The following is a 25386-nucleotide window of genomic DNA, read 5'->3' on the forward strand; positions in this document are numbered from 1 at the left end:
TTTGGGAGGGAGGGTTCGACTTGCAAATTTCTAAAGGCACCCAGACTTATTGCAGTTGGCGTCCCTTAGGAGTAAATAAGGACACTGCCAGTAATATCGTCAAATGCCTTTAGAAGTTTACTTCATATTCTCTCATACCATACCACACAATTGTAAGAAAAAACTTGGTTTTCTTTTCCATCTGAAAAAAAAAAATAGTTTTCACATCAAATATTTTTCCACATAACATACACATTTGATCAGGAAGAAATAAGGTGTAGTCACTTGTTAAATATGTACTTTGTGCATAAGTGGTTGGATTTTTTTAATCCTCATAAAATACTATCTTTTTTCTATTATTTGAATCGGTTTATAGAATTTTGAGTCACTTATTTTTAATGTTGTATTACAAATCACTTGTTGAAGTGGAAAGTACATTTCCAAAATTTTCCGAAGTGGTAAAACGTAACTTCGATTGTAGGGCGTGTTCAACTCAAAGGAGATGTTTAAATATCAAGTCTTTGCATTTTCAATTTTGTTATCATCATAAAGTTTTTTTTTAATATCTCTTACTCCATCTACTATAGTGGTAAATTGTTGAGCTTTTGTATTTCTAGAAACTCTTCCTTAAACTTTCCCAACATCTAATTTATGGAATTTCTGTACTTAGAAGTTAGAAGTACGTGTTGTTAACTATTGATGTTAAAATTCTCATCAAAAAAAAAAACTATTGATGTTAAAGGCTACATCATTTCACTACCTATTTTATATTTGTAGCTTTGGTGTGTTATGAATACAATTCTTTCTTTCACTTTTTCCATTTTGAAAGTTCGAGTTAGAACATTACCAGATGCATCGTACAAACAGGATTGACGAAATTCTTTTTACACAACCTTGGGCATATAGTGAAACTAGCCATCAATGTGTTTATTAATAATATCATGAAGTTCTATGAAAAATTAGTGGATTTATTTTTCCACAAGTTATCATTGTCATTCATCACAAAATCATCTAAACTTGTAGTATTTTATTTTTATCTTTTAGATTAGTTGAGATAAGTACTTATTAAAATAACTTATGTCGAGCTTGATTAAATAGCATGAGTAAAAATCGTTCATTTGTCTTTTTATCTTATAGTAACTTTTATGTAAATATGTACAAGGTAATAGCAAAATATACTCTCCCTTAATGAAGAAATTAGTATTATCGAGTGTCCATCAACAATACCTATCACATACCGTAATGATCACGGTAAAGTGTGTGGGCCGGTAAGATAAGTACAATAAATGGGTTGTCTATTTTAAAGAATAACCGGGTTAATTTGGAGACTAAACCGTGTTGGTGTCACAACTAGATTTTTGACACTATAGGGTTTTTGACATATACACTAAAAATGTATGTAAATCATAATTTACAAGCACTGCATGCTTTATATAATAGAAATTTGACTTCTACTAATTTTAGAGGAGAGACTCATTTAGAATCTTGAATTGGCACATCTGTAGGCGGTCCTTCCTTTTTATTCAAGCCTTGCTTTCTCTCTTCGTGTTGTACAACTTAGGTAAGTCCAGAGGCACTTGGATTGTGCCTAATATTGGGTAGCTTTGGGTCTCTCTTACCCTAAAAGCTAGCTCAAGAGGTAAGACTTCTCTCACACTTATTAACGCATCCCCTGCCTCTTCCACAACCAATGTGGGATTAACCTAACAATCTCTCTCTCGCACATTGGCTCTTAACTTCAATAGTTATTGAGTCGAGACTTGTTATTACTCGGACTTTGATACCAGGGTTGTGTGGTCTTGGGCCTTCTTATCCCAAAAGCTAGCTCAAGAGGTAAGGCTTCTCCCACAGTTATTAATACACCCCCTGCCCCTTCCACAATTAAAGTGGGATTAACCTAACACCTAAGCTGTGTTGGACTTGAATAATATAGATTAAAGTCGGTTCGAGAGCCTTCAAACTGTCTGGTCCGTGAGCCGAAGTCCACGAGAAAGGCCAAGAGTCAAGGTTGAGGCGAGAAGGGACGCCTTTAGCTCCACCCCATGTCCAATAGCTACACAGCCGACTTGGTTTTGGGCAGAGACTGCCCATGAAAATAGGGCTCATCTCCTAATCCCCACGAACCATCCATCATTCATTAATTACAAGTACCCATCAATCTTGGTCATACTCCAAAATAGTGACAAAAACTCAAAATGGGTACCACCTCCCTAGAATTCAAAATAGGGTTTCTTCAACACTCAATTATGAATTGGAAATGAGTTGTTTATTCACAAAAAGAATTAATAATAATAAAATTATTATTATTATCTCACACCTCTTAAACACTTGTCTAGAGAAAGAAAGAAAAAGACTGATTCAGATCCAAATATTGGAGTAAGTGCTCTTCCTTTACTCCTTTCTATCTCTCTCCTCTCCTTTCTCTCACTACTTTATCTCTCTGTTTCCCTAAATCTCCTTATCTCCTCCATCTTCTACTGAATTTCCTTCAAACCCTAACAAAAGAACTCCAAGAAGATGACAGAGAGGATCTACCCATCTTCAAAACCACTAGCAAATCCTCCTAGTCAAACCCTAAACGGCAATGGAAACACTAATAATAACCAACCCTTCCCACCTACCAAATCTCAGTTGTACGGCGCCACCCGTCCAACTTATCGTCCTCAACCAAAGCGCCGCCGTCGCCGGAGTTGTTGTTGTTCTTGTTTCCTCTGGTCTACCCTTCTCATTATCATTATTTTAATCTTAGCTGCCATTGTTGGTGCTGTTATTTACTCAATTTATCAACCAAAACGACCCACTTTCTCTCTCTACAATCTTCATATCACTCAATTTAATATCACTACATTCAAAGATGGTACTTCTAATCTCAATTCAAAACTTGATCTTATAATTTCAGCTAAAAACCCTAACAAAGATTTGATCTTTTATTATAATCCTATTAATATCTCTGTTTTTTCTAATGGAGTTGATATTGGTGATGGATCTTTTCCTTCTTTAATTCATGGAACTAAAAATGTTACCCTTCTTAAATTTAAACTCATTAGTCCTTCAAATCAAGTTGCTGATTTAGATCCTGCTACTGCTGATTTATTGAAAACTGATATGAAGAAGAAATCTGGGTTGCCATTAGATATTCAATTAAATACAGAAGTTAAAGTGAAGATTGGTGGATTGAAGACTAAGAAAGTTGGAATTCAAATCAATTGTGATCAAATTAGGGCAGTACCAAAGAAAGGGAAAGGGGGGAAATCAAATTCAACTAGTTGGGAATTTTCTGGTTCTTCTCCTACTCCTAAATGTAAGGTTAATCTTCAGATCAAGATCTGGAAATGGACTTTTTGATCTCAAAAATCAATAAATTACTTAACTCTGTTTTACTTTCTCTCTCTCTCCCATTTTTGTTTTTTTATTAATCAATCTATTTTCTTTTCTTCTTTTGTTTTTCATTATTTTAGTGATAATTCATTTTTTTTTAATTTTATATATTTGTAAATTTATTGGATGAAAAGTATGAGACTTGGAAAAATTGATATAAATATTCTTTTTATTAATTGTAGTTTCTTTTCCTTTTTTTTAAAATTTTTTTTGATGAAATAGTAGTTTCTTTTCCTTGTATTTTATTACTCATGTAATTATAATTATATTTCTCTCATTTTGTTTGAATGTTATTCATTTTATGGGTGTTATTAGTTTCTTGGATGTCGATATTTGACTAGGATGACCCGTAATTTAATCATCACTATTTTGATAGTTTCTTAATTTCAATAAAAACAATTTTTTTAATTGGTTCTTTACTGGTATTACTATTGTATTTAATGAAATAGTATATAATTTGGTTAGAGAAATTATTTTAATATTTATAATTAATAAAAAAGTGTCAACAAATTGAATTTTCAGGTGAAGAGTGCGTTTTGTTAGCCTATTCATTTAAGTTGTGTGAATTATTCTCTGAGTGGTGTTTGTTTCTTTTTGTCTTAATATGACTTGTATTAATCAGGATACAATTATCATTTAGGGGAGATTTTTAATTGATACTGGACCCCTCGAGAACTTCCCAGTTCCCGCTAAGTAGTTGATAATCAACATCACGGTTTTAGAAGGTGGGTCATTGGGAGAAAAAAAGGAATTTTTCTAGTTATAAAGTTTTGAGTGAAAAAAAAAAATTTGTATTTTGGGGAGTGTTAAAATGACAAAATCCTTGACATGATGAGTCATTTTCACTAATAGATAAAAAAATTCATCGTTGTCCAAACACTTAATATTTTCAACCTCATCCCTCTTCTTTCTCTCCCGCTTCCACCATGAACCCCATCGACTTCCACAGTAAAGTCCGACCACCTCTCCAATAAATTTCGCCGAAACTTTCACCTTCTCCGACAATACTTCCTCCTCTCATCTTCCCTCTCTCTCTCCCTCTCTCTTCTCTCTCTCCCTTCCCTCTCTCCATCTTCTCTCTCTCCCTTCCCTCTCACTCTATTCTCTCTCTCTCTCTCTATATATATCTCTGGCGAAAGGGAGGAGTCCCTTCACCGAAACCTTGGTTTGAAGACGAAACCATACTGATTTCGTCGAGAAACCAGAAATCCGACAAAGGGGTTCCTCCCCATCGTCGGAGTTAAAGAGAGAGAAGAGAGCGAAAAGATAAAGAGAGCGAGGAGAAAAAGAGATTGGAAAAGAGAGAAAGAGAAGAGAGGGAGAGAGAAGAGAGGGAGAGAGAAGGGAAAGTGAAAAGAGAGATAGAGAAGAGAGAGACGGGAGAGAAGAGACAAAGAAGTCGTCGGTCGTCGACGGACAACTCTAGTCAATGACTTTTTGCCGGGTACTTTAAAGGTGTGTTTGGTTCATGTATTTTTTGAGTTTCCACCTTTTTTTCCAGAAATTATTCTTGTTTTTTGAGTTTCTACTTTAAAGGTGTGAAGGTAGAATTGGGAGGTTTAAAAAAATGTTTGGGGGTCAAACAAGAAATTCGGGCCAAAACGAATTGTCGGACACAATTGAGGGTCAAAATAATGAGTTGGTCAACAATTGGGTGCCAAAATAGAATTAACCCATAAAAGAAAAATCAAATCAAGAAGTACGGCGAGATAGTTTTTTTTTTGTATTAAAGTACGGCGAGATAGTTGACGTTAGCTTTTCTCACTATTAAAAGAGATTATGAGAGGTCTAGTGAAGGGATGAAAGTGGGTAAATGACTACAAAACAATAATAGAGTAAAAGAAAAATACATAATTGGCTTTAACTATTTTTTTGTTGAAAGATAATTTGCTTTAACTAGAAAAATAAGATGTAATTAAGTTGTCACGCTACTGAAAATACTGGTGTGATTGCGAAGAATACATGAGTGACACAATAGTTTTAAGTGAATCACCCTCTTCTTCATAAGAAAGGGATGACCTTTCGCCTCAGAAGGGGGGTCCCCCTTCTCATGCGAAGGGCTTCGGCTAGGGTAATCCATTCCTTTCGTCGGAATTAAGGGCGAGATAGAGAAAAAAAGACGAGAAGAGAGTAGTGGAAGAGGAGGAGGAGAGAGAAACAAGGTGGTGGGGTGGACGGAGTTGTGGCAGCCAAAGGTGGTGGCGGTAGGGATGATGAAGAATGAACCATGTTTTGTATTCCTCTTTCTCTATGTTCTTTCATTCTTTCTTAAACTCTCTAAAAATGACGAAGACATTAATGCTGAAATTTGATGTCTATCCTTTCTCTCTTGTGAATGAAACTACCAAGAATTTAATCGTGAAGAAATCTGATAGTATTTTTTGGTCTGGTGGTATTTCTTTTAAGGATTAATTCTGTTGCGGCCCCCAATTTTTGACAAACTCAACTCCAATAAGTGTCTGATAGATCAATTTGGCCCCGAATGACCAAAGTTTTTTTAACCTTTTGCTGAACTACCCTTGGGAGTGTGGCATTATTTCCCAAAACATTAAAAACATAAAAGTCACTTCACCTTTTTATTTCTCCTCCACTTCACTTCGTCTCTCTTCCATCTCATCTCCTCCTCCCACCTCACCTTTCTTCTTCGGCAAAAAGGGCCAAAACAAAATTCTGGTCGACGACCTAACCTTCCTCTCTTTTCTTCTTCTTCCTTTCTCTCCCTTCGTCTGAGAGTTTAGAGAGAGAAGAAGATAGAGAAGGAATATGAAGAAGAGAGAGACAAGAGAAAAAATAAAATTTTTAGGGTTAGGCCGTCGGTCGAAATTTTTGCAGGGTTAGGTCGTCACAGAAGAAAGGTTAGGTGGAGAAAGATGAGATGGAACAGAGATGAGGTGAAGTGAAGGATAAATAAAAAGGTTGATGTGGCTTTTATGTTTTTATTTTTGTTGAAAATAATTTCATTTTGGCACTCGAAGGGTAGTTCTGAAGAAAATTAATTTTTTTACCCTTGGGAGTTAAATCGAACTGTCAGAGACTTATGGGATCAAAATGCTGTGTTGTGTCACAAATTGGGTGCCAAAACAGAATTGCCCCTTTTTCAATGATAATGAAATCAATCATGGTTTTTTTTTGTTACGGAGAAGGGGTCAGATTTGGTGAAATTATCACATGTTATTTTATTGAAGATTCGAAAAAGATGTTAAATTTTATTAGAGATTGAAACAAGAGCTTGAAAATTCGAAAAATATTTGAATTTTTCTCTCTAAAAATGGACTAAGTGGATTTAAAAAAAAATGAAATACATAAAAAAAATGTCGCATACAATATAAAAAAATGCACTTCGCAAAAAAAAATTGAAAAAATAAATAATTTTAGAGTATGTAAAGTGCACTCGTAAATGTCTTACATAGAAATTTTTATTTGTCTTATTCGTGTGAGATATTTTTTGAAAGGCCAGCGCTTTGGGGAAAGCTAAATAATTTCCGGGGTGTGAAATTTTAAAGGGAATATGTAGAAATTTAGAAATTTTCTGGAGAAATAAATTTTAAGGGGAAATAAAAAAAAACACCCCACCTCACCACACTCTCTCTCCACCTCACCTCTCTCTCTAAATTTTTTTTCTTCTTAAACTCTCTCTCTCTAGAACAAATATAGAGAGAGAGGATCTGTTGAAGGTCCCAAATCTAGAGAGAGAGAGAGAAGAAAAAAAAATTTAGAGAGAGAGAGTGACTTTTTTTTTAATGGTCGCCGGTCGAAAAATTTTCCGGCCGGCGACCTGTCTGAGAAGAGAGAGTGGTGGGGAGAGAGAAGATGAGGTGGAGAGAGAGAGCTGAGGTGGAGAAGCTATTTTGCTTTCCCCCCTAAATAAAATTGTCAAACAAAATTGACCAATTTTTGACCAAGTCTTCACACCCCGAAAACTATTTTGCTTTCCCCAAAACGCTGGCCTTTTTGAAATTGTCCTTTACATTTGATTATGTCAACTACGTCAAAAAATGTTCCTTACAATATACAAAATGCACATCACAAAAAAAATTGATATACATTCATTAATGTCCAATACATTTTCATAAATGTTTATACATTTTGAGGAATGAAAAATGTTTGGAGAGGAAAGTATTAATAAGAAAGAAAAATGAACTCTGGAATAATTGAGATAAGAAAAGAGAAAAGAAATTGAGAAGTAAGACATTGTAAAGAAAAAGTAGAATTAGAGAGTATAAATGGAATAGAAGAAAAATATAAAATAAATTAAGAAGAGAGAAAGTAGAAATTGCAAAGAATGTAAAAGTTGCAGAGACAAAAAAAATAGAAACATTATTTGAGAGAGAGGAAAAGAGACGTGATTTTAGAGAGAGTATGCAATTTTAATTGGGAGAAAGAAAAAAAACACTTGTCATTATACAAGTCGATGACACAGATGTAATTTTCTAAAAAATAACATCTACGCGTACCTTTTCTAATTTAAACTGAATTTTCTCAAATGGAAAATATGCAATATCGTGTAAAGTAATCTAATTTTGTAGTTTTTTTACTGTCTCAACAATGAGCTTGCAACTTATTTATTTTCTGCAGGAGACTCGACCTTTAATTCTGATAAATTGTCGAGCCTTTGGCCCAATCTCCCATTAAATTATTGTAAAAATTTGTAGAGCGTGGTAATATGGTACATTTCATTTCCTAATCTTTTCTTAGTAATGTATTTACATTTACATAATTAAATCCGAATTGGCTTATACCAGTAAAATAAGTACTAATATATTAAACTGACACAATCCGATCCATTGCAACCGACTACTAATTTTTTGAGACAACTAATACCTAGATAAAAAAAATCGTAAAAAGTGACAATTTTTGTCTCCAACTTTCTTGTAAAGATATTTAATCACGACCTTTAACTCAAAGATCGTAAACTGTTAAATTAAAAAATATAAATATATTATTTCTTGATACCTCTTTTTATTTCTTAATACTTTATGCTTCTTAAAAATTAAAATAAAAGCTTACTCACATCTAAGAATATGCCATATCTTCACCTATATTTAACATTTGAAAATTGTACTTATCTTTCCTTGAATACTTTTTAAATTCCCTCGTCACACCCTTTAAACATTCATCCCTGTATAGCACAATTAATGTTGGTGTTGGTAATAAAAAACAAAAATTGTGAGTGGTTATAAACTTTCATATGGTCACATTTGAACAAATTGTGACTGATTTATTTTTATTTTTTTGTCAGAAGTGTAACTGATTTATTTGACTGCTATTTTTGGGAAACAGAAAAGATTTTAGACAAGAAATTTTGAGTGAAACTTCTTTTGTCCTTTTTCGGTTTAGGTGTGTGTCCTAACTACATCCCCGTTCCTTCTTAACTTTGGTAATGGGTGTCGGCACATGACAGTTTTCGACGATCTTTAATTTCTTTTCAAAATTTTTTCTCTTCTCCTCTAACCACCACCTCCCAGTGCTATCATTATCGAGTATCGACAGGAAATCATTTCGGAGAATCACCCCATAATAATTGTATGCCAATTTGTGATTATTTTGGGGTTTTCTGTAAAAGAGTAACAATTTCTTCCAAATTTCTTCCAATCTACAATTGGTTCGAGTTTTTTTCTTAGTTTTGACAAATGATTTTTTTATTTTTATTTTCAAGTTTAAATCAACCGGGCTCCTCCATGGTGAGATAGGAATCAAGTGCTCCATATTAAGTCCAGTTTCTATGTCAATTTGACCTTCATAAAAAAAATGTCAATTTGACCTAACAGTTGTATTTTTTCTCTCTGTCTTTTCTTTTTTCTCATCTTGCCTTACTACTAAAAAGGTAACCATTGATTGTATGTTTTCTCTCATTTTTTTTTTTGTATTTTGGTTTTTGTAGAATATGGGCATTTGTTTGGTTGTATGTTTGCATGTGTTTTATGAAAGACCCACATTTGAAAAACAAGGTTTGATCTTTTGTGTGGAAGACGTAAGAAGAATTTGATTGTATTTGATACACGAGATGAGTGAAAGTTCGATAGACACTTCAAGGAGATTAGTGCTATTTTTACGTCAGGGCGGTTGTATACAGAGAGGTTTATGTGTTGCGAAATTAATACAGAGAGTTGTGATGCAAATTCGAATTACATGTCTCTGTATAATGTTGAATTGGTGTAGACATGGATTTCGACATTGAGATATTATTTAAGATTTTTTTTAAAAAATTTCACTTGGAACTAACAAAAGATTAGTAGTTTTGTTGCGGTTGGTGGGTAAATTTAGTTCTCCCTTTCAATTTCATTACAATTTTAATTTTTTTTTTTTACGATGGAATAACTAAAAACTAGATTTCCACCTTGAATTACATGAAACTAGGTTCCCACCGCGCCCTACGGGCGCGGTAGATCCCTCTTGGCTAACGCCGTTGTGGTGTACTACGTCCTTATTTTACGAGTAAAGTATTTTCGAGCATTCTCCTTGTGTGCGTGTACCGTGGGATCTATGATCACTTCGTTTACGTGATGTGAACGACGTGATCATAGATCCCACGGTACACGCACACACGGAGAATGCTCGAAAATACTTTACTCGTAAAATCAGGACGTAGTAAACCACAACGGCGTTAGCCAAGAGGGATCTACCGCGCCCGTAGGGCGCGGTGGGAACCTAGTAAACTTTCATATGGTCACATTTGAACAAATTGTGACTGATTTATTTTTATTTTTTTGTCACAAGTGTAACTGATTTATTTGACTGCTATTTTTGGGAAACAGAAAAGATTTTAGACAAGAAATTTTGAGTGAAACTTCTTTTGTCCTTTTTCGGTTTAGGTGTGTGTCCTAACTACATCCCCGTTCCTTCTTAACTTTGGTAATGGGTGTCGGCACATGACAGTTTTCGACGATCTTTAATTTCTTTTCAAAATTTTTTCTCTTCTCCTCTAACCACCACCTCCCAGTGCTATCATTATCGAGTATCGACAGGAAATCATTTCGGAGAATCACCCCAAACCAGCTGGAGATTCGATGAAGGAGGTCCTGCCCTTCGTCAGAACGGATATAGCGAGAGAGAATAGGGGATAGAGAGGATGAGAGAAAGAGAGGAAAGATAAATAGTGGTGGTGGTGCCGTGGTGGAAAGTGAGGATAAAAAAGAAAGGGAGAGAGACATAGGAAGAGAAATGGTGGTGGTTGTGGTGGATGGAGATTGATGACCTTAAACGAGGAAGAAGAAGTTTTATGCTCCGCCCACAAATTTTTTTAAACATTCTGTATCCTACGAACTTTGGTAAAATATCCACAATTTCTCTTTAATTTTCTTTTTGTTTACTAAAACAAGGGGCATTTTTTCAAGACGCTAGAGTGTTTGTGTCCGATAAAAAAAAAAATTCAAGAAAGAAGCTTCCAAAAGTTCTCACTTTATGCATGACCAACTCATTTAAGACTTTCAACAAAAACTCATTTAAGACTTACACACGAGTTTTGTTGCTCCTATGGTTTATATATGAAAAGAAGTTAGGTTGCTTGTCCTTGTATCATAATGTCACTTGTGGTTGGCTTTACCTTCACATATTGCTTGTTGGATTTTCAGTGTTTGAGTTAGTACTTTTTTTTAATGAAAGTTTGAGTTAGTACTTTTTTTTTAATGAAAGTTTGAGTTAGTACTTGACAATTTAAACTTCATAAACCACATAGTCAATTGTTATATATAAACTCTGGTTTATAGTTTGAACTTTGTATCTACAACTATCATTACCGCATAAACTCTGATTTGCAATTCAAATTTTATATGGACGGCTATGAATTGACATACATAAACTCCGATAACGTTTAAAAAGTGCAACTTTTTCTTATAGGATTAGGTTTTTGGAATTTGATGCAATTTTTTGATGAATTCGTATGCAGTGATCTTATATGAGAGATGCTGAGAAAAGTTAATTTCTAATTCATCCTCATTAGGTGACTTAACCAGCAGTGGTCTAATATATTTCTACCCCTATTAACACTAAATTACAAAGAGAGGCAAATAGTATTTTTGAACAGATATAGCAATGTTTTGGTTTTATTATTATTAGCTGGCAGATGTTTAGGTTTTAGTTTTATTTGGTTGGGATGGTGATTCTCTATCCTTGAGGATCCAGCTGGTTAGTTATGTGGGTCTGCCCCCCCTTTGTTTTGCTGAGTGGAAGGGTTATCCTCTTTTCTCTTCTTGTTTTCAGTGCAAGATTTTGACTCATTTATAGAAAACAAAAATCATTGCTCTAATCACTCTCTCCCAAATATTTTCACAAATTCTTAATGATTTTCTTGAAAATAATAATTATTTTTTTGAGTAATTTGATTGAATTGATTTTAAAATAATAGTATGAATAAGTTCTAGCATTTTCCTTTTATCTGCCTCCTTTTCTTTCTTCCTTTTATGAATGGTTGTCTAAGGTCGATTTTGTGTTCATTCAAATCAAATACTATAAAATAAATCTAAATTAAAAGTCAATTATCTAAAAAAAAATCTGACTATTGTACCAAACAATTTGTTATATTCAAACAAGTGAGATTTAGACCTAAAAGGTTAAAACCAGCCTTAAGATCTTGTTTACGTCGTATCGGTGTCGTATCGGTATCCCATATTCATACAAGAACTATCACATATATAATATCTAATTAGTACATATAAGTTTAGTAAAATAAAATGAGAATACTTTTAGCTATATATAAAACTAAACATTTTTGTAAAATATTCTAATCTATGTGAAAGATAATGTTAGTATTTTTAGTTATTATACATAAAACTCCACATAATAGTCCACGGCCCAAGACCCACATTTATAGAGAACATACCATGTTTTATCATGGTTCAAGATCACTGTTTGAACCTAAAATAAGCCCAAACAACCGTCGGGAATAGTTGAGCCTTTCGGCCCATTGTTTCTATCTTTTCCTTTCAAACTTAAAAACCTTTCATTACTAATGTAGATCCAAACATAAAATCAAACTAATTTAACTTAAAATCAACACAGTTTAAGTAAACATTGTAGACATGAAAACAACCAATCCTATGGTAATGACGATGAAAACGATTAAACTTAAGCAGATGATGGCTTATTTCTACTAGCAAAACTAGTATTGGAAAAGGAAAGATAGTTCCACGTAAACTACTTGGATACAATGACCAACTTATGATGTAAGGATTGGAGGAAGAAAGTCAGATTTGGTACCGAGAATACGAGCTTTAGTATCAGGGAAGAATTCCGTTCCTGGAAGCTCTTTGACATCTCCATCATCAGTTACTTCAATGGGGTAAGTGAGAAGATGGCCAGGTAAGTCACGGTCTAGTGATTCGTTCGAGTATATTTCCCAGTATTTGTCAGCAATTCTGTTCACTTTACGGACACATTCTTCGGTGTTGGGTGCAAGGAAAGTATCATCAAGCATGCCAAGATGTTCATACCATAATGCCATTCGGAATCCGTGGATTTGGCCTTTTGCTGGTTCTCTGTTGGATAGGTGATACGGTTGGTAAGCTCCCATAGCTATTTCAGAGTCTCTTGCACCATCCATTGATCTTTGGTTGATGTTGGCTGATCCGACAATAATGTATTCATCATCAACTGCAAATACACAAAATTTAATCAAAATTCATCGATTAGTAATTTAGTATGGCCATTGGATTGAAAAAAAATCAAATTAACAAAACAAACAACGGTGCGAGTATAATCGAAATCATCGAGTGAAAGTAAATGTCAAATTGAGTACTATTAAGTTTTTTTCTTAATCAGATTTGAAATCTGTCTCAAGATCTGATTTGATTCGAGTTAGACTCCAGCGTGGTTGTTTTTGTCTTAGTCGTTTTGAATAGTTGACTCGGGCTAATTATGAACTCTTTTCAATCAGACATAAAATAAGTCTGACTTAAGAGCTCATTGTCTGAAATAACTTGAAATGACAAGCCCCGGACTATATCACAAGTCAGGCTTAGAAGATTCAGTTTGAGACAATGAAACAACACCGTCTGAGTTCAGAAGAAACTATTTCAGACTTCTGTGTAAATACAAAAGAAATCACGTACCTATCATCATCTTGGTATGAACGTAGATCATGAAACGACGAGCTTCCTGAGCTCTACTATAATCAGTATCAGGTTCTGGTTCTTCTGATGGAATATATTCTCCGTCTTTCTTCACCTCCCGATTACCCAGACAGAAGAACGTTAAGTAATCTTTAGGGCTTGCTTCAACTCCATTAGCTTTAAGGGCTTGGGAGATATCAGTGTACATCATCTCCAATGTCCTTCTCTGCCAATCAAGTATAGCTTGAACTGATCCACTTTCTGGTATACCCTCTGGCCACATAGGAATCACGACATAAACAGTAAATCTCTCTCCTGCTTCAATCTTACTAATAATCTTTAAGGAGAGCTCCTTAGGTATAAGATGCAAAGCTCCAATATCTTCGGGCTTTATATCATCAGCTTTCCAACCATATGAACTTCCTAAGAAATACTGATTTTCGATATAGATGAAGTCTTTTGCTCTCCGAATTGCATGTATATAAGCATCTTGAATACTTCGATCAATAATATTATCTTTGCCACTAACAAGCCCAGCTCCTGCTGCAGCCTCGGGTGTATCAGGGAATCCAAAAGCGGCTCCACCGTCAATAGATCTGAATAATTGCACATTCCAAGTTTCGGGATCTTCCGCAAACGTGACAGGAGAGGGATTAACCACAATATCGGAAAGGTCTCGCAAATTGACCAATATATCCTTTCCTCCTTGCTTTTTCCATCTTTGCTCGAAATTGAATAATACATCCCAAGCAATAGCTCCTTCCAGTCTAGAGTGAATATCATGCCAAGGCTCTCTAGGCCCGCCTTTAGCAATAGCACCCCCGGTGAAGTTAGGCTGATGAAAATCATCATTATGGGCAGTGTCCAAAGTTCTGAAAAGGGAATGAAACTGAGTATCGTACCTTCCATCACAAAGATCAAGACCCCCAATATAACTCACAATTCTTCTTTTTTCTGATTCTGGATTTGGCATTGCGGCATCTACTAGTACAATCTTCTGATGATGAGTAAACATGGTTGATACCTGTAAATCTTGAATAACACTTCCTCCATCATCAGGATTACGGGGACACAGAACACAATGCACGTCTGTGCCGTTGAAATAATTTGCAGTTTCTTCGTCATGGGTAGCCATTAATCCGTCTTTCTTCAATAGACCTACAGAGGTTCTGTCATCCCAAACCAGCATAAGGACTGCAACACCTTCACTGGCCTTTTTCTTAAGAAGCTCGCCAAGGGTGATATCTCCTCCAGGTTTTTGCCTCCTCGAGTCTCTTATCAAGGTTATTTCAGTATAAACAGACCATCCCGTAATATAAATCAAGTGTTTTGCATTACTGATCGAATCGAAGATATCCTCCCAGCATCTGTTTGGTTCATAATTGCCTCCGGCAAGAGGAATTTTTGGAATAAAGTCATTTGGGACATGAGCATCTTGGTATAAAGAAACTTTGCACCCTTGTCTCTGTTTGAAGAATGTGTAAGGAACTCCAGGAAATTTAGTACTTCTAATCCCTAGAGACCAATTTTTGTCTTTGGAAACATCAAAGTATTGGAGCTTGACATGGATTTGACAATCTTCACCCACAGGATTACGTTCTTCATCTAATAAATCTAACCATTTATCTACTTCTTCCCCAGTCATGACTTCTTCAACAGGAACATAAGCTCTTCCAATTAGTGTTGCTCCAATAGGATTATCATCTTTGACTGTGATTATAATGTTAGAAGCATGATGAGCACAGTAAATGTGAAAAGACTCGTCCCAATGGGGGTTGGAGGTATCTTCTTGAAGGATTCGGGTTCGTCCAACCCTAGCTTTTTCTAAATCAATTGAGGCATAAAGTCTGGTAGCACCTTCTCCAAGTCCAATTGTCTCCTGGACATTCTCCACAAGCTGAAGGAAGAAAGTTGGTATGTGAATTATAATAACGAGAGATACATAGCAACAAGCAAAATGAGTTCACCCGTATCCCACAAGAATAAGATTTAGTGATATTAGGTGCAATAATAGAAATAAGTCAATAGGTGGTCATAAATCTACGTAATGGAAGCAGAATCTGCGTATAGTGCAGCAATGATGATAAAAATATTTCCAGTTAAGAATAACAAAACAAAAGCATCAAAATTGATTTTCAGGATAGTTGAAAAACTAATGGTATCGTCCACTTTCCCGGTTAGACCTTATGCATCAGAAAGCATCAAAAAGTTAGAAAAAAAAAACAGACCCGTAAATTCCAAAGCCGGCCGCAAGGGAACTAAGGAAATGTTAGATGATCAACCCAAGTCCGAACAGAGTACATGATCGGAGTTACTTTGTGTTTATCCACTGTTGATAAGCAATTTCATGTATCGCCAAATATTTGGAGATACAGGATTGGAGTTACTTTGTGTTTATCCATTGTTGATAAGCAATTTCACTCTGATACATGGTCGGGACATTGAGAGTTCATTTAGCTTCTTTTTTTTCCCGTAACATGGACTTTACAAACAAAGATGACTATTAGAGCCTCCACAGAGTCCCCATGATCTGGACATAATTTAGTCTTCTCAGAAACAAAGAAGAAAAATTTCCAAGAAATGTGTTTAGTTAAACTGTTTAGGAAACGAATTTGCAGTTGAAAAAGGTGTTTGCTCATAATTGTATCCATAGAACATTTTTACCAAAAGAATGTATTTTATGAATCTAACCATCATTAAAGTTGAAAGGGATGACGCCAAAAGAAAACCAACCAGAAAATATTAATCAGAACTTTTTCCCATGTTATCTCTTGTCTCAAACTTACGTTCCGAGGTGTTTGTTTTTCATTGTCTGAGTCCAACTTCCCTGACTCATTTGTTTCTGAATCGTCTAACTCAAATGTATATAAAATCGACCATTCAGACTAGTCAGACATTACGAGTCGAGACAAGAAACAAACACTACGAGTCAATTGAGACATGGGTCAGTTATAAAAGGAAACAAAGGCTACCTATATTTTAGTCAAAGTAAAGTCTAGAACTAAAAAACAAATGTCCATAGCCGTATTAGCGATGGTCGGATCGATTAATTTATTAGTAGTGATGGAGCAAGGAAATTCCCAGCCAGATTTGGAAGAGAATTTCAAATCAACAGCTGAAATTTCCTCTTGATTTAGGACACAAATGAAGAGGAAGTTGACAAATCAACCCTAACCGTTGATTTGAGATTCCCTCCCAAATCTGCCTAGTATTCCCTTGCTAGATCAATGAAAACGAACATAAATAAATAGATAGAGAGAGAGAGAGAGAGATCAAAACGTACCTTTCGGAAGAACTTGGGTCCTCCTCCATCAGAATTACCTACTGATTTTGCTTCAAAGATGGTAGCATGAAGAGTTCCGTGAAGTAAAATCATCGCCATTTTTTAACCTGAACATAAATCTTAGCTATCAGAAACTCAAATTAATAGTTCAAAACGGTGATTCTAATTAAAACTTAACCAGAAAAAAAGATCACTAGATCAAAGAAAAATGGTAATCGTATAAACCAAATAAAAAAAACTTAGAAAACAAATTGACTTTGTGAAATGACTCTCAATTAATCCCACTAACTTCGGAAGAAGATAAGATTGTGATTCAACACAAGAGATAGAGAGAGAGAGAGTTAGTCTGTGTGTTTAGAGAGAGAAAGAGAGAGAGAGAGAGCTTACGAGAGATCTGAAATCGAGAATGAGGGAGAAAGAAGGAAAGAAATGGAGTTGATATATAAATATATATTATCCTTGGAGTGATGAGAAGTTATTTTATTGAAGTTTTAAATAAGAAGTAGATCTGAGATGAAGGAGTGATGAAGTTTTTAGAGAGAGAAAGAAACGGAGTAGAAAGGAAGAGACACACACACAGAAATGACGCGCCAAGAGGATGGAGGATTTATAAAGAAAGAAAACGGTACCAGCATCGTTTACTAGAGACCGATTAGGGAAGTAGATCTCGAGACAGATCTATAAACGCGTCAACACTTCGATTAACACACATATGGTGCTGCAAGGCGCCAAGGCCTATTATACAATTTATCTCCTTCCTTCCTTCCTTCCCTCACTCAACTATAATGCTTCATTTTCAATTAAGTGAGTATAATTTAAATATCCAATATTTGGGGTGTAATAGGAAACTAGACCAAAATCAAAATCTTTTTCTTTTCTTTATATCCTTCTCTTCAAAATTCTTTCCTTTCTAGTCTCTTGTCACTTTCTTGTTGTCGGTCGATCGCTAGAGGTCGGTTGGTCACTGACCGAAGACCATATTCTAAAGTACCAGTATTCGTATTTAGGTCACAGACTAATGGTTATTAACGACCGTCTCTAGTCAAATATGTCAACGGTTAGTCTGTAGTTCAGACTCTATAACGGACAAATTCTTGACCCAAATGCTAATGTTGGTACTTTTCTTTTAGCCTAACGCTAAATATCTCAAATATATAACTCGTGAATTCCAAAGAAGCATGGTACAATAACTCGATCCTCTACTGAGTGTGAATATCGTTCTCTTTGTTGGAATAAGAGTTGATTTTGGCTCGACCTGACTCGTCCAACTCAGAAACGGATCACGTCATTGCGTTCATCTCGTCGAGTTCTTCAACTTAGAGCCAAAAAATCACTCAAATTCGAATCCGGATGAATGAGAAATTCAAGTTTAAACTTTGGACGAAGATCTGCTAAGTTAGGGACTAAAACATCAAAAAAGTCAAGTTAGTTGGGGGCCTTCTGAGCCAAGGGAGCACGTACAGATCTGGACAGCTCGCGTTCAACCCGAGTGCATCCAACGGACGCACGTTGATCCTTTTGGGATCCCGTAGGGACGCGACATAAGCGTTGGATCCGCAAGGATCCAATGACCAGCGTTACCTCTGCGTGGGTTAGTAGGTGGGATAGCCCGAATCATCATCTAACAGTCGTTTTTATCATCTGTTGGGCATCATTCGGTATCCATATAATGGTTGGTGTTCTCTCCTCGAATTCAAGCCAAGTTCGATGGATCAGAGAGCAATTGACAAAACAAGTTATTTAACCAACTCTTTTTCATGAGTTGTGTCCCAAAAACAAAGAGGTATGTCGCAAAAAATCAAGAGATGTGTCCCAAATGAAAGTGCCTATCTGATTCATATATAAACAACCCAAATTCATTTTGAATTTCATCTAATTCATTCTCATCCTTTCTTCTATTCTGTTATGGTCGATATATTATTACCTTTATATCATCCGTAAAAACACCATTAGAAAAATTCATTTCTTTACGAATTGAGAGAAACGAATCGAGTTTCTGTAGATTATCATCCGTAAAACACCATTAGAAAATGTCTTTTCCTTGCCCTAAACGAATCTAGAGAGAGATTGAATTTAGAATTTCCTCAATAGATTTCAAAACCAAAACACCAAAACGAATTGAAAGAGAGATTTGCGTTTCTGTAGATTGATAATCTATAAAACCTCATTAGAAAATTTCTTTTTCTTGCCCTAAACGTATCTAAAGAGAGATAGATGGTATTTAAAAATTACCTCAAAACGAATTGAGAGAGATGAATTGATGTAGAAATAATCATTCTTGCCCTAAACTTCTTTCTTTATAAACCCAGGCTTTATTTCTAAACCTAGACGACTTGAGAGAGATGGAACGTAGAAAACGAATATCTCTATAAGTTAGGAATAGATTTTTTTTTTTCTTTTTTTTTTCTTTATACGGGTTATTTTTCTTTTCTTTTCTTTCTTTTATCTCTGAATAGATTTTTTTTTCTTTTTTTCTTTAGTTTTTTCTTTATACGGGTTATTTCTTTTTTTTTTTTTTTTTTCTTTTTTCTTTATACGGGTTAGTTTTTTCTTTTCTTTCTTTTTTAAATAAGTTATATTTAATTTTAAGGACCATATTATAAATTGAGGGAAAGGCTCCTAGACAATATCTCTTGTTTATATATCTAATCACGTGTAAACTCAAAATTAGCTAATATCGTAGCTTAGTGGTAGTGGTGTGTGTTACGATGATGGAGGTAGCCTAAGGTTGAAGGATCGCCTCCCATAATAAACATTTAATCTATATTTTTTTCTGTTTTGAAATTATTCAACTAAACTAATGAACTCTACAAAATTCAATTCAAGTACCCTATAAAGTTACATGTTTAAAAAAAACTACCCTATAAGATTCAATTCATCTAACTTATACCCCATAAACTTGACTACCCAATCATCCAACTACACAAACTAAATTCTCTACCTCTATATACATCTCTCATTTCTTCATTTTAAACCACACCAAAACCACTTCTGCTCTACTACTTCTTCATCTTCTTCATTATCTAATCACGTACTCAAGTTCAACTATCAACTATAGAGAGATACTTCAAAATAAATTTAAGCATCAGAAGTTTCGGACTCGAATCTAACGTTATTTTTCATTCCAAGACCAGTATCGACTCCAACATTGGTAAGTCCTCTCGGATTAAATTTATCATCTTTACCAATTGATCTGTGAATTAAATTACAAATTTCAAGTTGTGAATCCAAATATAGAGATAAAATTCGTAAACTGCCTCCATTGAAAGAGTTTTTCCGCATATGAAGCTAGTCAAGCCACGCTTAAGAAACAAGATGAGTGATCCGTGATTGAAGGATAGTTTAGTAATCTTCATTGAAAAAGATGTTTTTAATAAAATTGTCAATTAGTCGATATACGAACATTTCAAAACATGAACTCTCGTAGAGGCCAGTTGCGTTCGTAATCGTTGATGTATTAATATAATTAATTGTTATAAGTATTTTGTTAATTATTGTGTTTGGAAAAAAAAATTATCTGAGTATATAATTTCGCACCCCCTAGGTGAAAATCCTGGATCCATCCTTGGGTGCGAGGGGTGCGTCCACCCCTGGATCCTCCCGAAAAAAAGAACTAGTAGTAGTAATTTTTTTTTTTTTGAATAAATAGGGGTATATAATATATGTTTTGATGTATTGATTTAACATAAAGAATTCCTTGGCTTAGCGGTTAAAGTTTAGCAATTAAGACATTGCGTTGTGGGCGAGTCGGAGCGTGAGGTTTTCGGGTTCGGGTCCCACTATAACAATTTGAAGTATTTAAACTCTTATGTATTGAAATATCTTAAATTCCTATAAAATTCAACACAACAACCCTACACCCTATAAAATTTAATTTATCTTCCCTAAATCTTATAAACTTACTTCCGAGCAAACTCAAATATCATACCACAGCCATTTATGCTACCATATAGGTTGCTCGGTATCTATCAGGATAAGGATTAGCGTTTTGCAGAAATGATGAATCTGAAACTTCACAAAATCCAGGTAACTTCATTAAACTACTAAAGCTTCTTACTCGAAATTGTCCAAAAATTGATGCACAATCAGGTGAGTTTCTCAATGGACAATCAACGACATTGGTAGAAACGATTAATAGATATTCATATTCGGTTTAGACTTGAACGATTGTTATGGTATGGGCTATTTTCTTGAGCTTCTAGATTGAAATAAAGTATGCAAGAATAGAAGGTAAAGAGAAAAGAAAAAAATGGAAAAGAAAAAGATAAAAACAAATAAACAATTATGTGCTATAGCTATTGTTTATTAGCCGTATAAATTGATTTCTCAAAAGAAATCTATGCCTTTTTCTTTTGGAGATAAGGTTTGGTCCTTTAGATTTGATATAATCTAATATATTTCACCAAAAAAAAGAGTTGTTTTTGAAATGTCTCTCAAAATTAATGACCAGCTTCTCGCGTAGCTCCCTAATTTATCGAAAATATCTATATGATCCTCTTTTCCATTTGGTTGTTAACCTCTTTTTGGATTTCCCAGAAATATCCTTATTTTAATGACCAACCAGTTAAGATTACGAAAGATTTGGGTTGATGATTGTTTCTCCATCTGGTCTGGTTCCTGGTGCTCATGACGATTTCTTGAAGAAAGATTATTGGATGACTTCATTGAAACTGAAGTTCACTAGTGGTTTCAAATCAAATTTATGAAGTTGTTCTTCTTCTTCATTAAAGAAAAAGAAGTAAAAGAGTAACATTTGTCGACAATCCTTCTCGATTATAATCCTCTCCTAATCCTTGCAACAGAACTTTCACAACCTCTTTAATGACAGAGATGTTCTTTGAAAGCTCTTTTTCTTCATTTTTAGAAGACTTTTGCAGTTTCAGTAACCCATTCTCAACTTCTCCATTAAAGTGCCCCTCACCCAGAGAACCCAGTAGAATCAATATATAATCCCATCAAATCTCAAATCAAAAGTCAAACCCCAATCCTTATAAGATCGAAATTTGAAGGTTTGGGAGTTGAATAAGAGACCCAAAGTATGAAAGAAAAACAGGGATGAAAACCAAATCGATCAAATCAGAGAAAGGATTAAAAATCAAAGATACCAAAATAGAGAAAAATGACAGAAATGGAAATGGGTAGAATAGATCTAATACAAAAATCAACCAAAATCATAACCTTATGTTAGATTTCAGTGACGGGTAGCTCGTCGGTCTTCAGATTCTGAAAAGGGATTTCTAGATCTTCTTCTAACTTTATGACAAAGATCAGGTTTTGGTGGACGACCTTTCTTCTTCTTCTTCAAGATCTAACCCATTTTTTCCCTCCAAATCTAAACCCCAACAACAAAACTCAATTTCTCTCTATTGTAATTCATTTCTATTTTGTTCTCTGGATTTTTATTTGGCTTTTTCGTTTCCTCTTTTTCTCTCTATTCTCTCCCTTTCTCTCTCCCGATGAAGAAGCAATTCTCCTTTGAAATGGGTTGATGTTTCAGGGAATCAATTTTCTGGTGAAATTTGAGGGAATCAAATTGTTTCTCTCTCTCGAAGTAATTTATGGGTTATTTGATTGATTTTAGAGAGAGAAACACCTTGGGGAAGATGACGAAGAGGGAGAAATAATTTGTGGAAGATGAAGAAGTACGGAGTAATTAAAATAAGGGTATTTTTGAGAAATCTAAAAAGAAGTCAACAGTTAAAGGACGGTAACGGTCAAAAATGGCGATCTAGGTATTTTCGATAAACTATAGGATTATGCGGGCAACTGGTCATAAACTAGGGGCCATTTGAAAAATAACCAAAACAAAAAAATTGCTTAATCTATGCTAGAGATTAAGTTTTAAAAATTAATAATAGTTCTTTTATGTTGCAAGGATTAATAATAGTTTTAAACAAACGACAAAAAACAATTCTACCAAAATAAACTATGCTTCCCTGGATGACACCAAAAGTATCAGATGAAGGTAGGCTTGTCTAGTTTTTTTTTTTTTTTTTTTTGAAATTGACTACCATCTGCGATAGTTATTACATTGACATATACATCAAAGATGTGATAAATACGAAACCGCCGAATTCAAACTTTTACAAAGAATGAGTCTATAGCCCAATTAAATTATGACCTAAAGCCCAACAACATTATTTATATACCTTAATAGCCCAAGTTCAATAAACCATGAAAATCACCTTCTTTGAAAATCGAACCTGAGACCTCCAGAATTTTGGAATTTATGTCAACACATTGGACCACTTGGACAACCAATTGTTGACCATAGGCTTGTCTAGTTGAACTGTCCTTCAAGTGACAATGTACTTTTTTAGTCTTAACCTCTTGCACAAAACAATAATAATTATAAAAGAAAAATGTTATTTGTTAGGACCAGGTTCAAATTTTTATATTTAAAAGTCAATAAAGTTGGTAATTTAGTCCTTTAATAAAAAAAGTTGGTAGTTGAGGATGTGCTCAATTAAACAAATTATGAAATTAATGTATTTAGATAAGACCACGTTGTGAAAAATAGAAGTATATATTTAACATGATACAAGAGGAAAATTAGTTGGAGCTATGTGGGTTTGAAATTGGATTACATTAGAATGTAGGGCGCCTCCCTAAATTGTTGTAGGCGCCTCCCTCCAGGGTTTGACCACAATCAAACCCCGATAATGGTAGGCTCCCCCGTTCGGACTGATCAGTCTGAGGAAAAAACTATAGGACTGGCCCAGTTCGAAAAGACTGGACTGTCTAGCCCGATAGGATTCGGACTGGTCCAAGTCCGAAGCCTTATTTTGGGCTTCAGCCTGACTAGTCCGATGGCTTCGGACATGGTCGATTTTTGTCTCAAATCTCACAAAATTCTAGTGGTTCTTCTTCGTTGGTTCCTTCATCTAGGACTTCTTCGTCTCCAAATTTACGGTTGGTTAAATCATCCCCAAATCTAGGGTTGGTTAAATCATCCTCAAATCTAAGGTTTCTTCATCCTCTCAACAAAACCTAGAGACGTATAAACTTGAAGATTAAAGGATTTTTGATTTCCCAAGCTTGAAGACCTTAAGGTAAGTCTAGGTTTTATATTTCCTTCATGATGTTTACTGATAATATTTTTGATAGATTAATGATTTTTGTTAGTTTTTTTTTTGTTGAGGTATTTTTGTTAGTTTAATGTTTGATTAATTTTGAGATTGAAAAATTGAAAGTAGAGAGAGAAAGATCAGTAATGAAGAAGACGGGGGTGCTCAGAGGCACCTAGACTAATTTTGTGGAGGCGCCTAAACAATTTTGGGAGGCGCATATTGGCGCACCCTAGAATTTATAATGTACTGGACGATAGGGGCTAATCATATCCAACCGACATTAAAATTGGTCGGTAAAAGTTTAGACATGACAAAAAAAAACTAAGTATTATTACAATTTCAAGCCGGAGAAAAAATCAACTAAAGGTAAAATTACAAAATACCAAGTAACAAACCTAAAAGTAGCATTAAGGATGCAGTAAAAAAATCAACTCAGTCTCTTGGAAATGATTTCACAGACTCATGAGTCCAAATGATTATTTTTTTATTTTCAGGTGAAAAAGTTTTTCGAGAAAAAATAATTTACTTTCGGGAGAAATTTCGAGAAAAAATAATTTTTGGGAAAATTTTTGAAAAAAAATAATTTTCGGGAAAAATTTCGAAAAAAAGCCGGTTTTGGTCTAAATAAATTAAGGACTTTAGAATTCTTAGGGTTCAAGAGTCCTATGACTTTTGGTAGCCAACTAGACCAAAGAATCATGGTTCCTACCAAATCCTATTTTTAGTAGGAATCTTACGTAAGAATCCTGCATCCAAACGCAACATAAAAATAAAATTACAAAAGGACTGATAACAAATCTAAAAGTAGCATCAAAGATATAGTTTTTTTTTTTTTGTTGAAACATCAAAGATATAATTAAAAAAAAAATCAATTGAAGGTAAAACTACGAAAGGAAAATACAAGGCTTTTAGATAGAGATAAAAAAAAAAAAGAAAACTTAAAAATGGATAAGGTCGTTTCGATCAGGAGAGAAGCCTACCAAAGCCAGACTTTAGGCCAATAAGCACTGATTTTTTTGTAGAGCTCAATAAGCACTGATTTTTTTTCGTTGAGGGGCTGAATTTTTAAGTTTTTTTTTTTTATTTATTTGATGAGGGGCTGAATTTTTAAGTTAAAAGCCAATTTTTAATTTCTTTGTTTTTTAGGCTTACCATATGGGACTCAATTCTTGTTCGTCCATCTAGGTGGGTAAAGATAGTGGTAGCCTAGCTGTTTGGAATGTTCATTGAATTTGGGCGGTGATGTGTTCATAGGTAATCGTTCCCTTTTCTTTGGAACGTGTCCAAGTGGTACGTGCACATAACCAAATTGACATACAAGAAGAGAAAAAGTCTTTCAGATCCAATCCCCACCTCGTACAACGTTTTTAAATTCTCTGTCGGCTGGTGTCATTATCATACATGAAGGTTGGCCGGTGGAAAAGCAGTTTCACGCAAAACCAGACTTTAGGCTACGGTTAAAAAATAATATATTTTTTGTTTTTTTAAGAAATCAACTACGATCTACACATGAAAGAAGTTTAAAGTCCAATATGTATCATAGGAAGTATAGTTCAGCTATGCTCAGACCGAAGTGGTCTGTTTAAAATTTCATCAATTATCTCCTCTCAAAGCACTGTTTCAACAAAAA

The 25386-nt window shown here is 34.6% G+C and overlaps 2 protein-coding genes across 7 annotated transcripts; one reads left to right on the top strand and one right to left on the bottom strand.

The window, feature by feature from the left end:
* Window positions 1-2299: 2299 nt before the first annotated feature.
* On the top strand, window positions 2300-3533 carry LOC147539164 (NDR1/HIN1-like protein 13). The gene has a single exon (XM_086643724.1). It carries the CDS (start codon window positions 2497-2499, stop codon window positions 3322-3324), a length of 828 nt encoding a protein of 275 aa, XP_086499850.1. The 5' UTR covers window positions 2300-2496; the 3' UTR covers window positions 3325-3533.
* Window positions 3534-12270: 8737 nt separating this feature from the next.
* LOC147539165 (phospholipase D alpha 1-like) lies at window positions 12271-17498 on the bottom strand. 6 transcript variants are annotated; one of them, XM_086639436.1, is made up of 4 exons: window positions 17074-17498; window positions 16687-16793; window positions 13404-15300; window positions 12271-12945 (listed from the first exon to the last, which is right to left on the bottom strand). In XM_086639436.1, the coding sequence occupies exons 2-4, from the start codon at window positions 16783-16785 to the stop codon at window positions 12512-12514; spliced, it is 2430 nt and encodes an 809-aa protein (XP_086495562.1). In that variant the 5' UTR covers window positions 16786-16793; window positions 17074-17498; the 3' UTR covers window positions 12271-12511. The 6 variants fall into 6 exon arrangements, with proteins under 6 accessions (XP_086495562.1, XP_086495563.1, XP_086495567.1 ...); XM_086639437.1 differs by having other exon boundaries at window positions 16687-16805; window positions 17074-17489; XM_086639441.1 differs by having other exon boundaries at window positions 17316-17438.
* Window positions 17499-25386: the final 7888 nt, after the last annotated feature.

Source organism: Eschscholzia californica, unplaced genomic scaffold (genome assembly GCF_041429995.1).
Source record: "Eschscholzia californica isolate CP2 unplaced genomic scaffold, dmEscCali1.0.p SCAF_5, whole genome shotgun sequence".
Lineage (NCBI taxonomy): Eukaryota > Viridiplantae > Streptophyta > Magnoliopsida > Ranunculales > Papaveraceae > Eschscholzia > Eschscholzia californica.

Coding starts and splice junctions, on each gene's coding strand:
- LOC147539164 (XM_086643724.1), top strand. CDS start 2,497: ATGACAGAGAGGATCTACCCATCTTCAAAACCACTAGCAAATCCTCCT.
- LOC147539165 (XM_086639436.1), bottom strand. CDS start 16,785: ATGGCGATGATTTTACTTCACGGAACTCTTCATGCTACCATCTTTGAA. Junction 15,301..16,686: donor GACCCAAGTTCTTCCGAAAG/GTACGTTTTGAT, acceptor TTCTTCCTTCAG/CTTGTGGAGAATGTCCAGGA. Junction 12,946..13,403: donor TCATACCAAGATGATGATAG/GTACGTGATTTC, acceptor GTGTATTTGCAG/TTGATGATGAATACATTATT.